General features: G+C 41.4%; 1 protein-coding gene across 1 annotated transcript in view; it reads right to left on the reverse strand.

Annotated features, from left to right (window-relative positions):
* Positions 1 to 16,799, reverse strand: part of CAPN10 (calpain 10) — a 61,533-nt gene that overhangs the window by 36,028 nt on the left and 8,706 nt on the right. Inside the window, exons 2-4 of the mRNA XM_033959316.1 lie at positions 9,731 to 9,862; positions 6,503 to 6,699; positions 5,915 to 6,126 (exon numbers count right to left, since the gene is read on the reverse strand). Of these exons, the coding sequence (XP_033815207.1) occupies positions 5,915 to 6,126; positions 6,503 to 6,699; positions 9,731 to 9,862 (541 nt within the window). The remainder of the gene's footprint in view (positions 1 to 5,914; positions 6,127 to 6,502; positions 6,700 to 9,730; positions 9,863 to 16,799) is intronic.

Below are 16,799 nucleotides of genomic sequence, written 5' to 3' on the forward strand. Positions count from 1 at the left end.
TTAGGGCTTTATTATATTAGATATATACTATTGGAACATTTTGATTGGTCTGTTTCATAGGTATGCTCTTAAGTTTCACATAACACCGGTGCACTCATGCACTGTTTAAATTTATATCACTCAGTGGTCACCATTTTCTAGTTCCAGAACGCCCGGTACTTTTTTGATTCCGAGTACTGTTGCCAAAGTTTTTAGTAAGTTGTTTTTCTTGTACCTTAGAGGTCCCTGCATGATTTTGACTAATTGTCAATAGTGGAAACTGCCTCGCAGTTTGATTTTCAATGTCAGGGTTCCATTAGTAAGTGTTTTTGGACATTTTGCCAGCATTGTCTGAATACATCAAACGTAGCTAATCTTATTTGAATGTTACACTCATCGGAGCCCTGCACAGCGGTTTCACTTTCACATTGTTCTGTATTGTATTAATATTGTTTAAATATGACATTTTAATTTACAGCGAGGTTTCAGAATTTTTTAATTGCGGCAATAAATTTGTCACTGCATTAGGATGCCTGTTTTTAACTTTTCGACACAACCGTGATTTATGGCACTGTGCCGGTATCATAGCTTACGGTTCCTTCAATCACTTAATTAGACTTTGAAGGAAGTGGTCCCATTCAGCAATTATTTAATTCCGCTTTTATTTTGAAGCAGTTTTTTTAGTTTGGCAGCAGACCTGCACACACAATCATGGTGGTCACCTTGTTTTCTGCGGCCTGCAGCCACCGACAGCCGCAGCAGCCGCCATCCGCCTCGGGGGATTCTCGCGCATGCACACTCGGTGCCCTACAGCGCACGGAAAACGGGAGCACGCAGGTGGGAGTGCGCATGCGCGCTTAGGGCTTTATTATATTAGATAAGGAAAAGGGAAATCAAGAAGGAAAAAGGAATTCAATTAAATCGTAAGATAAAAAGAAAACATGTTTGCTCAACAGACTCTAGATTTGGGGGTTTGAAATCTTCTATGCACTTACTGAAGAATCAATTACTACTCTAGAAATGTTTTATTTATTAAAGATAAGCAGGATGAGCTTGTGTTGAATTTGCATTAGGCTCAACATTTAAGATTTCTTCATTTTCCTAAATTTCATTTGGTAGCTCCTAAAGAGCTCTTTCTCAAATATCTTAAGGAAGTCAAGTTTCAAGTTTAATATTTCTCTTGATTAATCGCTTAATCAAATTCTAAGCGATGAACAATTTAAAATACATTCAATGAAAGACAATACAATACAAACTTTAAATAATAACATTGGGTTAAAGACTAGTACATCATTCTCATAGCACAAGGTAAGATAGGGGTTTGAAATACAATTCAGTAAAGAAAAGCAAAACAAAGGAAAAGTACAATAGGGAAACAAATAAAAAGCATAATATAATATGATAAAATCACTGGCCTTAGAATTGTTAAATTAAATATCAAAAGCATCTTTAAAAATAAATGTTTTTAGATTACTTTTAAATTTTCCTAAATCCTGCTCCTTTCGTAAGTAAATTGGAAGGGCGTTCCAAGTCTGTGGAGCAGTTACCGAAAAGATAAACTGCCGTCTAGTATTGATAATCTTAAGTGAAGGAATGGTCAATAAATTTTGTTCATTGGATCTTAAAGTTCTACTTGGATGATATGGTATTAATAGTTTATATATAAATGCTGGAGTCTTATTGAAAAGAGACTTAAAGATAAGCAAACAAAGTTTATATGTTATCCGATGGATAACTGGAAGCCAATGTGCATTTTTTAAAAGAGGTGTAACATGATCAAATTTTCTAGATTTAGTGACGAGTTTAATGGAAACATTTTGAATAATTTGAAGGCGTTTAAGTTCGTTTAGTGATATTCCCTTAAAGAGAGCATTACAATAGTCTAATTTAGAAATCACTAAAGAGTGAATAAGAATGTTTAATGATTTTGGACATAAAAATTTTGAAATAGATCGAATCCTACGTAATCTATAAAAGGTGGTTTTAACAATATTACTGATATGATCATGAAAATTCAATTTGGTGTCAAATGCTTTCAATGCTAATTCTATTTTACTTTCCGATATAGATTACATTTCCACTGGTAAAAAAATGTCTACAATGGGTCTTCGGTTGATTTAACGGCTTTTTAGATACATCTCAAGTTTCATTTGTTAAAGAAGAACAGAAAATTGCTGTCTTGAAATGATTTTAATATAAGAATGAAAAAGCAGTTACTTACCGTAACAGTTGTTATCCTGGGACAGCAGGCAGATATTCTCAACAGTGGGTGATATCATCGACGGAGCCCCGCAGCGGACAGCCTCGAAAGCAGACTTGCTTGAAGATCTTTGTAAGAGCTTCCGAGTGCTGCACTGCACATGCGCGAGTGCCTTCCCACCCGAGATAGGGCGCGCGTCTCCTGTGAGGAACCTCAGTTCAGATACCTAGCTAAGAAGCCAACCAGGGGAGGAGGGTGGGTTGTGAGAATATCTGCCTGATGGCAAAGGCGAATGAGGGTATCCCGACGTGGTGGAGGTAGAAATGCTCTGAGTTGGACAGTGTCCAGAGTGGCCCCAATGAACTAAAGAGACTGAGATGGGGTCAACTGGGATTTTGGAAAGTTGATTTCGAACCCCAGACATTGGAGGAACATAATAGTCTGTTGGGTCGCTGCAATAACCCCTTGTTGAGAGGGGGCCTTGATGAGCCAGTTGTCCAGGTATGGAAAAACTTGAAGACCCTGGGTACGGAGGGCTGCAGCCACCACCACCAGACACTTCGTGAAGACTCTGGGGGATGAGGCGAGTCTGAAAGAAAGAACTCTGTATTGTAGATGATGATTCCCCACCCAGAATCAAAGATATTTGCGAGAGGCTGGATGAATCGGGATACGAGTGTAAGCCTCTTTGAGATCCAGAGAGCATAGCCAATCTCCCTGGTAAAGAAAGCCTTGTGGTAAAGAAAGGTATGTGGCTTGCAGCATGAAGAGTCGAAGTTGAGACAAAGTTCTGATAATCTGTTTGAATTCTGGAAGATAAGGCTCCTCAAGAGCCGGGTAGAACTTAGGCATCATCAATTTGAGGAAATAGTTAAAATAAGTAGTGAAAATGTAGTTGTAATTTAGAATTCTGTTAGCCATCATGGAATTCTGATATAGTCTGCGGCCAAACTTGTCCATAGTACGGCCCTCTCTGCCTGGAGGGACCGCAGCGTAGAGCTTAGAAGGTTGAGCTTTCTTTAAAGAAGATTCCACAACCAAGGACTGGTGGGACAATTGAGATTTCTTAAAGCCTTTGCAGGGTACTGTGCGATTCCGGGATTCCAGCTTGGATGGAATGGCGGTAATGGAATAAGGAGTTTCCATATTCCGAAAGAAAGTTTGCTTTAATACTGGAGTCATAGGAAGCCTCAAGGTCTCCTTGGGTGGATGAGGCAGCTCCATGTCGGCCAAGTATTCAGGAGTGTACTTGGAATCAGAGTGGAGATCCAGCTGAAGAGCTTTCCCCATGTCAAAAACAAATCTGGCAAAAGAGGCAGACTTTGAGGTCAAGGCACTTTCAGGAGAAGGAGTGCGAGACTTAGGAACCACCGAATAGGAAGGAGAAGCCTCTCTGGAATACTGAGAAGGAGGCTCAGAATCCAGGCACACAGTGATTGAAGAAGCTCCACTACCCGCAACAGGAGGAGTTAGAGAGTGCTTGCGCTTCAAAGACCTTGATGGTGAAGTTCCTGGGGTTCAAGGAACAGAGTGGGTCGAGGCAGGAGGAGACGGCTCCCTTGGAGTCGGTCTCAAAGGAGGAGTCTTCGACCTCGATGAACTGCGAGGAGAAACAGCCGGTGTAATAGCCTTGCAAGACTTATGTTTAGATTTAGTAGAAGTCTCGGTAGCCTTTGATAAACGAGGCATAGAAGACTCAGTATCTGGATGAGGAGAGGGTTTCTGCTGTAGAAAAGTCTCCTGACTGAGCTTGGAAGTGAGATGCCTCGAATGCCTTGAGCGATGCCTCGATCGAGGCTGAGGAGATTATGTCCGAGGAGTAGGCGAAGAGTCACTGGATGAGAAACGTTGAGACTTCTGAGGCTTGCCTCAAGGTGCTTCCACAGGGGTCTCAGACTGCTGCTCAGGCTGGCTCGTAGGAAGCAGGGTCGAGGCCGGGAGGAGCTGAGCCACGACCGAGGAAATCTGAGTGGTCAGAATGGCTTTCAACATGTCCTCGAACATGGGCAACGAGACAAAAGGATCAGGTCTCGAAGGTGCAGCAGTGCGCTCCAAGGAGGGTGACCTCGAGGATGAGTATTCCCGATGCTTGGAGGCACGCTTAGCTGGAGGTCTTGAAGAGGCTGGCAGGACCGCAGACATGGCCTGGGATGCCTGAGACTTTGGAGGCTTCTTAGGAGTGGTACCTGAAGGAGAGACAGGAGACTTACCCACCAAGGAAGACTTCTGAGGAACTGCTGATGAGGCCTTCGAGATCGGAGGTGTTGAGGTCGAGGCCTTGTGGAGGCAGATGGGGGTGTTGGGGTCGAGGTCTTGGAAGTCGAGGCCGTCCCCAAAGCCGAGGTCGAGACCCTCTCAGCAGATGGTTCCATGGTGCCAAATAGTTGAAGAAGCTTGGCACGGCGTCTGTGAAGGGCTCGAGGTTGAAGGGTAGCACAGCACGAACAGGCGTCGGGGCAATGTTCAGGACCCAGGCAAGCAATACACCGACTATGAGGATCGGTTATTGAGATGGCCTTGGCGCACTGGCTGCACTTTTTGAATCCAGTAAGAGGCCGGGACATAGAAAAAATAAAGGCCGACGTAAAGAACGAGGTAAGCGGCCAGTCCTAGGCCAAAAGGCCCCTGGCCGGAAGTAAAAAAAAAAAAAAAAGATTAAAAGAAACGCGAACACAGCGACTAACAAAAAATAAGAAAGCCACGGTGAGAGAAGGCAACGAAGGCTGCAGAGCTGAAGTGAAGAGGACTTCTTGGCTCCACAGAAAACTTTGAATTGAGGTACCTCACAGGAGATGCGTGCCCTAACTGGGGCGGGAAGGTACTCGCACATGTTCAGTGCATCACTCGGAAGCTCTTACAAAGATCTTCAAGCAAGTCTGCTCTCGAGGCTGTCCGCTGCGGGACGTCACCCACTGTTGAGAATATGCTGCCTGCTTGTCCTGGGATAAGATATATTTCCAGGGCAATCCAAGTTTGCAGAGGCCTAAGGTTTTGCTGCCGAGTATGCTTTTTTCCTCTCATTTTTTCATAGATTTATTATTACTTATCAAGGAAATTGTTACAGCTCAGTTGGAGTCCTTTTAACTTGGGAAATGAAGCACCAGGGATCAGTTTTATTTCTTTATTATTTTCTAATAGTCATTAAAATATAGATTTCTTTTGCCCAAAAGATTTTAAATCATGTGCCTTTGATGGGAACTATTGTTCTACAAATTTCTTGTTATATTGATTAATTTTCTTTAATTGTATTTGATAACGAGGGAATGTACATCTCTTCTCCTTTTGCATTTTGTACCATACAGGAGGACATGATTATACTCTTTACAGAGAGTCATGAGGGTTTGCCTTGTTTTCTCTGTGTGACTGAGGAAAAGCTCTGGAGCTCATTCTAGTTTCGGTGCTCTGGGAACCAGTGTAATTTTGACAAGGCTGTTTGTTGTAATTAGAGTCTTGAGAGCAGGATTCTTGTGGTATGCAAACTTTGCTATACTAGAAAGGTTTTGAATGTTTTTTTCAGGGTTTTGATTTGTTACACAAATAGGCTCATTTTTAAAGCACTTAGACACACAAAGTCATTTTGAAAATGAGTCCCAAAGTGTCTAGCAATGGAAGGAGAACATGTTACTACTCTTGAGGTGACCCCCCCCACCCCCAATGTAAGGCTACAGGTCTTAGCTCCATTTTGGAGGGAATGTGGAATATGCGTAGGTTCTGTTGTGTCAGGCACATTGTTACCTTCTTTGGAGATGAGGACAGAACAGCTCATAAGACATCCATCTTTCAGATCCATCAGTTTCCCAAATATCATCTTTTCTGGAATAGCTCTTTGAATTTCAGAGCTTTCAGCATGATCCCTCAGGGTCCATCTTTCAGCAAGGCCTCCTGTCAAATCCACCAAAGCGTCTGCCACCTGTCCTGCCCACAACTGCTCATAAGCTCCATGTAGCCTGTCAGAATAAAGCACAACTCAATGAGGACTTTTCCAAGCTGAGGGCACAGGGCCAGCAAGAAAAACAAAGCTGCACAGTCTTGGGATTTATAGCATCCAGGAATATAGTCAAAAGCAGCAGGGTTTTAATTTTTTGGGACAATATTAAGACCTGGGAAAATGTGGCTATGAGCTAGCAAAGCTGCTGCTATAGGAGAAAATGCCTCCACCCCTTAGGCTGCGTTCACGCCCATGCTTAGAAAGTATCTGCCCCAGAAAAGAGTGTCAACTACCCCTTTGCTTTGGAAATGTTTGCACCAGAATGAAAGTGCTCTGCACATTTTACTTAGAAAGTCAAGCATTAGCCCAGACCACCAGAACGGAACGGTACATACTTTGCATAAGCCTTCTCCAGTAGTGGAAGCCAAAAGACATCCTCAGACTGGCACCGAGAGAAGCAGAGTTTTCCACCAATGCATGGTAAGTAATCATCAATAATGACCTCCAACCACTGTCCAAACTGCCAAATCCGAAAAGTAAAGGAGCCTCTGTATCCAATCTCTGTCCAGCAGGGCTGCCCTGAAGGTATTACCTAGGACAAAGAATGCATGAAGGAAATGAGAAGAGAAAAATAATTTTAAATAATGTCCCCAAAACAATATTTGCTCCAGTGGGCTGCACAGAACAGGCTACAGTTCAGTCCAATACTTCCCAGGCAGTTGTGCTGGGTGCAGAATTTTGGTGTGCAGTGGAGACCGACACAATTACCATGATCACAGGTCTGGTATATGAAATTATAGGACTTCAGTTTATGTGGTAATTAGTGCAGCCTCACCTGGAGTATTGCGTTCAATTCTGGTCTCCTTATCTCAAGAAAGATATAGCGGCACTAGAAAAAGTTCAAAGAAGAGCGACCAAGATGACAAAGGGGATGGAACTCCTCCCATATGAGGAAAGACTAAAATGGTTAAGGCTCTTCAGCTTGGAGCTTGAGGAGAGATAGGATTGAAGTCTACAAAATCCTGAGTGGAGTAGAACAGGTACAAGTGCATTGATTTTTCACTCCGTCAAAAATGACAAAGACTAAGGGACACCCGATGAAGTTACAGGGAAATACTTTTAAAACCAATAAGAGGAAATTTTTTTTCACTCAGAGAATAGTTAAGCTCTGGAATGCATTGCCAGAGGTTCTGGTAAGAGCAGATAGTGTAGCTGGTTTTAAGAAAGGTTTGGACAAGTTCCTGGAGGAAAAGTCCATAGTCTGTCATTGATAAAGACATGGGGGAAGCCACTGCTTGCCCTGGATCGGTAGCATGGAATGTTGCTACTATTTGGGTTTTGGCCAGGTACTAGGGACCTGGATTGGCCACCGTGAGAACGAGCTACTGAGCTTGATGTACCATTGGTCTGTCCCAGTAAGGCTATTCTTATATTCTTACAATATCAGAAAAATGTAGATGATTATTACACATACTTTTTCAATTTGCTTCTCCCCTCAATAGGGAAATGCAATACTGTTATCAAACTGAGAGGAGATTACCTCATCTATAATAATAAAACACTACGCATGCATGCGCACTCGCGCCGCGTGTTCCCAGATCCCTGATCTGTCGGGATGTGGCGGCATGAGTGCGCACGTGCTAGATGGCGCAGAGAAAGGGGCCGGGAAAGGGGAAGGAGAGCAGGCCCGGGATTCGGCCGGTCCCGGCCAGGCAAGACCCCCCTTCCCCGCCACACCCAGGCCCTGGTGGTCCCTGCTGGCAGAGAAGGAAAGACAGCTTGGCGGCGGAAAGGAAGGAAGGAAGAAAGGAAGAAAGGAAGGAAGGAAGGAAGGAAGAAAGGAAGAAAGAAAGAAATGCCTAAGTCTACACATCTATTCTAGCACCCGTTAATGTAACGGGTTAAAAAACTAGTATGACTATAAAAGTCAAGTGGTGTCCAGAAATCATAAGATTCTACAGGCATCCTTCCTCTTGCTCCTTTACAGAAATAATAAGGGTAAGAGGGGAGGGGAAGAAACTAGATGAGATTTCAGAGTGACCTAGACTTTAACAGGAAATGGAGGCTGCCAGGGCAGGGCAACTTTTCATTAATTATCCTGTTGCACAGTTTCTGCTTCACAATTATTTGGTTTTTGTTAAAGAGTCAGAGTCAACTAACCTGGTACTTGGGAATTAAAATTGGGTTACTGAAGCAGGGGACTGGTTGTAATGTTCAGGTCTCTTCAAGTGAATTAACACTAAATTATGTGTCTTGATGCTCAATGTTTCCCAAGAGCAAGAAGTTCCAAATTTCTGCCCTAGCACCCAACCTATTTTATACCAGCCCTGACCACAGGAGCCCACGATTTTAACCTCTCTGAGTTCCAACTTAAAGACTTTGGAGCAAGGATGTCATAACTGCTGAGCACTTGGCTCCTCGATATCTCTCCCTACACTCCTCCCCGGGAATTCCGTTTATCGAGTAAGTCTCTTTTAGCTTACCCTTCTCCTCTACTGCCAACTCCAGGAAGACCAAATGGCAGCCAGTGAGGTGAAGGAAGCTATTAGAGTCCAAAGAAAATCCTTCAGAAAGTGGAAGAAGGATCTGATTGAAAATAATAGGAGACAGCATAATGAATGGAAAGTCAAATGAGTGTACAAAAATAATATTAATGATATGCACATAGGTATACAAAAATGAAACAGAAACAAACATTATTTTTGTACACTCCTGTGCATATGCATTTTTGATATTGGTCTTTATTTTTATTCTTATGGCCACTTGTTTAACAGTCCTATTTTGTTCTCTTACTGTATATATATTTATTTTTTTAATGTTAAATTTGTTTCATATTTGTGCTGTTTTGCCTACATACCCCTGAGGAAGGCTTTTTTAAGCTAAAACACGGACTGTGTCAGGATCCAGTTCAGAAAGGATTTAAGAACTCTCTGTGAAGTTTGCCTTTTCTTTTAGTTATTTATATGTTTGCAATAAATTGATTGTTTCTGCAGCTGATGTGTGGTGTCCCTGACCCACTTTTTTTGCCTTGTTATTTCCACACGTGCAGAGCTCTTATGTTCTTCAATCCTCCAACCCATCATTCAGTCACTCTCTCATACCAAACTCTTCCATCCAGCCTTCACCCAGTCACTGTCTCTTTTGGATCTGCCATCTATTCCCCTCACTTTGCTACTGCAGCTAGAGAAGTCCTACTTCCCACTGCAATTCAGCTCTTGGTAATCTTAAACCACACAGTGCAGGAAGTTTGGCCCGGTCTCACAATTTCATGCCTCGCGAGACTTCCTGAGCATCCAGCACTGTGCAGCTCAGGCTTTTAGGGAAGTGTGTTTTCTGAGGCAGCATGACAAAAAAAGAAAACATTTGAGGGCAAGAAATAATGGGCACAGGGGTGTAATCTCTAGTCACCATGGTGACCAGTAGTTTGTTGAGCCCTGCTTCAATATATTTATACAGCAAAGCCATCTTTGCAGCTTAAAAAGCACTAACTAGGGGAGTTAGGATCATAGTGCATGATGACAGAAAAAGACCAACAACCCACCCAGTCTGCTCAGTTATTCCTACTCAAATAGTAAGCATATCTCCGAACTACCAGATTATAAGGTGTGCCCGTTTGATTTTACCTGGTTGAACAAATATTCACTCTTCAGCAAAGCACAGCAAGCACACAAGAACCAGCAGTCTCCCAGAATCCCTTGCTTCACCTGTCCATCGTGAGGGTTAGCTGGAAACAACCGAGGGGCAGAACAAATTTCCTGAAATATGAAAATCAAATGAAGATTTTATATGTGCTCTGTTAATACAATGTACAAAACTCAAATCATTTCTTGACCTGCAGACTTAATTCAAAGATTAGGCTATGTTCTTCCCTGAAGTGAAGCCATCAGGCTATGGACTTGTTACTGGCCAATGCTGTCAGCTTTTTAATCAGCTCTAAAGAAGATGGTTACCCTGGACTAGAGAAGTCTTATGCTCAATGTACTGAAACCAAGGAAAAGGGGATTTTAATACACACACAAAAAAACCCCAAACCCTTTGGAAAACAAAACCTCCTCAAGAATGAAACTTTAATGAAAAATGTGTTGTGTGATATGTAAATTTTAGAGCTTTCCCTAGAAAACAGGGAGCGATTCATAAAACCAGTGATGACATCAGAAGCAATGAACATGAAGTCAGCTGTGATACTCTTCAGACATGGCTGTCCTTTTAGGAAGTTGGGTTTTGCAAATTAAAAGTCAATTTAGTTGTGAGACTGACAGTTTGATTTTCTTGCTTTTTGGGTGCTACTGGATGTAGACTCTGCTCTTTGGCATCTTTTAGAAGATGATCAATAATAAGAGTGCTTTATTCTTCACTAAAAAGATTTGACATACACGTGTTTTGGCCCTAAGACCTGCATCAGAAGTCTCTATTTTGTGTAGACAGTAGTATGAAGAGCACCAAGGTTAAACAGAATTGTCTAGAAATAATGGTACAATCATAAATGAATGTCTCTATCATGTTCTACACAGCATAGAAAGCAGAGTAATTCACATCAGCATCCTAGCTCACATCAAGCCCCCCCCAACCTTCCCATTTCTGCTCCATTACATTTTAGAGCAGGATCATCGTAGAAGGGAAGGTGGATGTGGTTGTGACTGACTTATCCTACAACCCACAAAGAACCCCTTTAATGGTTAAATAACTTCACTTTTTCCATGGGCAGGCAAGATGAGTCACATCTGTTGACTCCCAAGCAAAGAGCTGTGAAGGCAGTGGCAGAGCAAGGGGGGTTAGTGCCTAAGAAAAGGATCTGGATGTCATCGTAGATAATACGATGAAATCTGTCTAATGAGCAGCGGCAGCAAAAAAGCAAACAGGATGCTAGGAATTATTAAAAAAGGGATGGTTAACAAGACTAAGAATGTTATAATGCCCCTGTGACTTCACCTAGAGCAGTGGTCTCAAACTCAAACCCTTTGCAGGGCCACATTTGGGATTTGTAGGTACTTGGAGGGCCTCAGAAAAAAATAATTAATGTAATTTTTTTTTTTTTATTCTTTATTCATTTTATATTTTACATCAAGTGTACAGAAAATAAAATCATAATACATCAAAACATCACTTGAAATTCCACAAAATTTTCCATAAATAAGATTTATCCCCCTCCCACCCACCATGCCAGTATCAAATAAACTACATAATAAAATACAGTATAATCTATTCAGCTCTTTCTATCAAATGATGAAAATAACAAACCCACCCCCCCACCCCCTAAAATCATTTATGCTATACAGGGAAAAATGATAATTGTTCATTACAATACTTTATTAATGGCCCACACACATCCTTAAATTTATTAAAAGATCCTTTTTGAACAGCTAACGCTCTTTCCATTTTATACAAGTGACACATTGAATTCCACCAAAAACTATAATTCAATCTTTTCCAATCCTTCCAATTATACGTGATTTGTTGAATAGCAACTCCTGTCAAAATCATTAAAAGTTTGTTATTATTGGAAGATTATTTGGCATTTAGCTCTCATAGACATGCCAAATAAAACTGTCATATGACAATGCCACATGATTTTCTAACAAACAATTTATTTGATCCCAAATCGACTGCCAAAAAGCCAAAACAAATGGACAGTAAAACAATAGATGATCCAAAGTTCCAGCATCGAGACGACAGTGCCAACATCTATTACACTTAGAGCAATCCAATTTTTGCCTCATAGATGTAGACAATGTACATCTCATCCTCCAAGACCAAATTCGTGGCCATTGAGATGCAGTAATTTGATGCTTAATCTCAATGCTCCAAATATCTCTAAGTCCAGTTTTTGGTTTTTTATTCATATATCCAGATAATAATTTGTACCATTGTGCGGCCTGGTGCCCCAGGAAGTCTGCCTGAAAGCATAAGAATTCTAAACTAAATTGATTATTAAGAGATTTCCATTCAGAGAACCCTGCCTGAATAGCCTGCTTCAGTTGCAACCATTTATAACTTTTTTTTTAATCAAGGCCAAATTTATGTTGCAGCTGTGAAAAATCAAGCAGTTTACCGTTAGATATAACATCATCTAACGTACATATGCCTACCTTAATCCAATCCTTCCAGACAATCTTGAATCTGCCAATTTGAATCTTGGAGTTTAGCCAAATAGTTTGATTAGTAGATTTTTGAATAGGAATAGGTGTTAAATTATTGACATATTGTACAGTTTTCCTTGTGTCTATTAATATTTTATTTTCTTTATGTAATCTAGGCATTTTGATACTGAGAACATAACCGAGCCTAATGGGAAACATGAGCTGCCATTCCAACCACAACCAGTCTGGAAGCTTTTCCATGAGCTCTGGGAAGACCCAATACATGCCCTGGCGCATAATATAGGCCTGATGATACCTATAAAAATTTGGAAAATTTATCCCATCCTCCGCAATTGGTCTTTGCAAAGTCACTAAGGCAATTCTAGCAATTTTACCCAGCCAAATAAATTTCGTAAGAATACTATTTAATTTTTTATAAAAAGACCCCTGAAAAAAAACTGGTATCATACCCATTTGATAACAAACCCATTTGAGGCAAAATCATCATCTTAATAGTTTGGACTCTTTCCCACCAAGACAGATGCAACGGATTTCATTGTTCACACAATTCTGTTACCTTTTTTAATAATGATTTTTCATTCACCTTAATTGTGTCTTCTAGCGTATTCTTAATCCAAATACCTAAATATTTGGGAAATGAATCAAATAAACCTTTCGCACAATGTACATTTAGAGCAGCGGTCTCAAACACGCGGCCCGCGGGCCGCATGTGGCTCTCCAGATTTTATTTGCGGCCCGCGGTCTGGAGGCGATCATTCTCTTCCTTTTGGAGCAGCAGCCGGCTCGTTCGTTCAAAGCCGCGGGTTGGCGGCTCCTTGCGCTATCCACTCCTGCATTGGAAGCCTCTCTGATGTCACAACATCAGAGAGGCTTCAGACGCAGGCACGGATCTCGCAAGGAGCCACCACGCGCAGCTTTGAACGAACGAGCCGGCCAGACACCCTGCTGCTCCAGTGGCGTACCAAGGGGGGGCGATCCACTGTTCTCCCTAGAGTGCGGCTCGCAGCTCGTCTAGAGCAGTGGTACCCAACCTGCTTCCCTTCCCTTCTCACTGCTGCCATTGGGGATCAGGCCAGCACCGTGTTCTTTGATCTCCCTGCTTCTCTTCCCTGCGGGGCTGACCAACTCTCGCGGCCCGACGTCAATTCTGACATCGAGAGGACGTTCTGGCTAGCCAATCGCTGCTTGGCTGCCCAGAATGTCCTTTCCGACGTTAGAATTGACGTTGGGCGGCCCTGTGCAGAAGAGAAACAGGGAGATCTTGGCCTGTTCCCGATAGCGGCAGCAGCCTATTCCGCGGCGGCAGTGGCATGGGGGAGGGCAGGAAGGAAGGAAGAAAGAAAGAAAGAAAGTGGGGTGGGGACAGGGAGCCAGAAAAAAAAAGCAAAAAATGGGTCACGGAGGAAGGAAGGAAGAAAGAAAGAAGGAGGGGGACAGGGAACCAGAAACAAAGCAAAAAATGGGGCACGGAATCAGAGAAAGACAGACATAGAGAAAGAAAGAAAAAGTTGGGGGAGGGAATGAGGTCTGGAGGAGAGGAAGCATACAGGAGGCTGAAAGAAGGGAAGAAATATTGGATGCACAGTCAGAAGAATAAAGTGCAACCAGAGACTGATGAAATTACCAAACAAAGGTAGGAAAATGATTTTATTTTCAATTTAGTGATTGAAATGTGCCAGTTTTGAGAAAGAAAAGATATTGAACTTTAAATTTGAGTGCTGCAGAAAAAAATAGAGTATTTGGAGGGCCGCAAAAAAAATAGTTAATGTCTTATTAAAGAAATGACAATTTTGCATGAGGTAAAACTCTTTATAGTTTATATATCTTTCCTTTTAACTGTTAAAGGAAAGTTTTATAAACTATAAATAGTTTTACCTCATGCAAAATTGTCATTTCTTTAATAAGACATTAACTATTTTTTCTGCGGCCCTCCAAGTACCTACAAATCCAAAATGTGGCCCCGCAAAGGATTTGAGTTTGAGACCACTGATTTAGAGGAAGAACTTCTGATTTATTCCAATTTATTTTATAACCAGAAAATTTCCCAAATTTTTCTATCAGTTCAAGCAGACATGGAATGTTTGATTCAGGATTCCTCAAATAGAGTAATATATCATCTGCATAAGCAGAAACTTTATATTCTCTACCAGAACGCGGAATATCCTGTATCTCTTTCACTTGTTGAACAGCTAATAATAAGGGTTCTAATACTATATCAAAAAGTAAAGGAGACAAGGGACATCCTTGCCTAACCCCCCTTTGTAAATTAAATTTTTCCGAAAATGTATTATCCTATATAATAAAACGCTAGCTGCGCATGCGCACTCAGACCTGCGTGATCTGTAATCCCTGATCCGTAGGTCCGTGGCCAGAGTGCTTATGCGGCGGCTAGACAAAGCGGGAGAAACAGACTCGAGCGCTGTGGCCGACTCAGGATGAGAGGATGCGGCGCAGCAAAGTGCTGCACAGGTACTGGAGGGGGAGAGACATATCGCTTCTGCACATACCGGCACAAACCTCCCTCCAGCGTTGGCAGCCGCAGCACGTTAAACAGGCTGCTTCGCGACTTTCTCCTGCAGTTGAGTCCCTCTGTCGCGTCACTGATGACGTCATCAATGACGCGACAGAGAGACTCAACGGCAGAAAGCCGAAGCAGCCTGTTTAGCATGCTGTGGCTGCCAACGCTGGAGGGAGGTTTGATATTAAAGTCATCTTGCTGGGAGGGTCGCAGAGTCAGCGGGGGTTGGACTGGGAGGGGAGAGAAGCGTCTGCCTAGGGTGCTTCAGGCAGCAGCAGCGTTTACAATTCGCTGCTGTTGCTGGCTTCAGGCCTTCCTCTCTGGCCGGTCGTGCCTACTTCCTGTTTTCATGAACACAGGACTGGCCAGAGAGAAAGACCTGAAGCCAGCAACAGCAATGAATTGTGAATGCTGCTGTTGACCAATGAAGTAGTTAAATGAGGAAAGGGAGCAGAGGGGGAGAGAATGGCTTGGAGGGAAGGAGGAAGGTATGCCAGACCAAGGCAAAAGGAAGGAGGAGATGGAGAGAGGCCATATGGGACAGAGAGAGAGGGGGCAGACACTGGATGGAAAGAGAAGAGAGGGCAGTGAATGGAAGGGGCAACATAGAGGGTGAACAGTATTCTAGCACCCGTTAATGTAACGGGCTTAATGACTAGTTAATATATAATCTGGCAACAGGGGAGCTATACAGTGTCTGGATCATTTGTATAAATCCTGGATCTATACCAAACCAATCCATTGCTTGATACATGAGGGTAATATAACATCTAAAAAGCCAATCTGGTATTATCTGAAGAATGTCTCTGAGCAACGAAACCCATTTGATGCATACCAATAATGTAAGGAAGAGCCTTGGCCAAACGTAAAGCCAAAAGCTTAGCCAATAATTTTCCATCAACATTAGTTAAAGAAATAGGCCTGTAATTTGAAACCAAACTAGGATCTTTATTTGGCTTCGGCAAAACAATAGTTAATGATTCTGCCATAGTTCCTGAAATACAACCCTTATTTAGTTGATTCTGATATAAATTTAATAAATGAGGTAACAGGGTAATTTGAAATGATTTATAGAACTCTACAGTAAAACCATCACCACCTGGAGTGGTCCCAACTCTCAGAGATTTCAATGCTATTTGCAATTCTTTTAATGATATAGGCTCTTCAAGACTTCTTTTTATATGATCAGGAACTTTTGGTCCCTCAATTAGTTTTAAAAATTCTAAACCATCCTTTTCTCTATCTAAATAAGGCGCAGAAGAATAAAGGTCTTTATAAAACTTTAAAAATTGTTTTAAAATAGGTTCAATTTGAGAATATGTATCTCCTTTTTCATCCTTAGTAACATTTATTTGTGTTTTCCTTTTCTTTGAGATAATTTGCCAGTAATCTTCCCGCCTTATTTGAGCTTCCATAATACAGAGCTTGTTGAGAAAAAATATCATTCCTTACCAATTTAGAAGAAATCTCATTATACTTGCATTTAGATTTTAAAAGAGCTTGTAATGTTGAATATTCCCACTTTTCAATCAATTTTGCTTCTAAAATTTTAATTTCCTTCTCCAAATCAGAAAATTGCTTTTTTATTTGTTTCTTAGTAAAAGCTGAAAATGAAATAATTTGTCCTCTCATAGTTGCCTTAAAAGCATCCCATAAGGTTTCAATCGAGATTTCTTCCGTGTTATTAATTTGAAAATATTAATTAATTTTTAATTGAAAATCTTCACAGAATTTTGAATCCGCAAGCAATGTATTATCAAATCTCCATACTGGTCTACTACTGTCATTATTAATAAAATTAAATTTAACCCAAAATAATTGGATCAATGGAGGCCTGTATAACCCTAGAAGTCGCAAGATTGTTGGCGGTATATAAGAATAAAGTTATTATTATTATTATTACTAAATAATCTGAAATAAAAACATAATCAATTCTTGAAAAAGATTTATGAACATGGGAACAAAAAGAAAATTCTCGATCATTAAAATGAAGTATTCGCCATATATCTTTCAAATTACAAGATTGCACAAAATTCTCTAAACCTAATGATTTCATGATTTTACTAGGTTTTTTAT

The sequence above is a fragment of the Geotrypetes seraphini genome, chromosome 9, assembly GCF_902459505.1.
Source record: "Geotrypetes seraphini chromosome 9, aGeoSer1.1, whole genome shotgun sequence".
In the NCBI taxonomy this organism is placed as follows: Eukaryota; Metazoa; Chordata; class Amphibia; order Gymnophiona; family Dermophiidae; genus Geotrypetes; species Geotrypetes seraphini.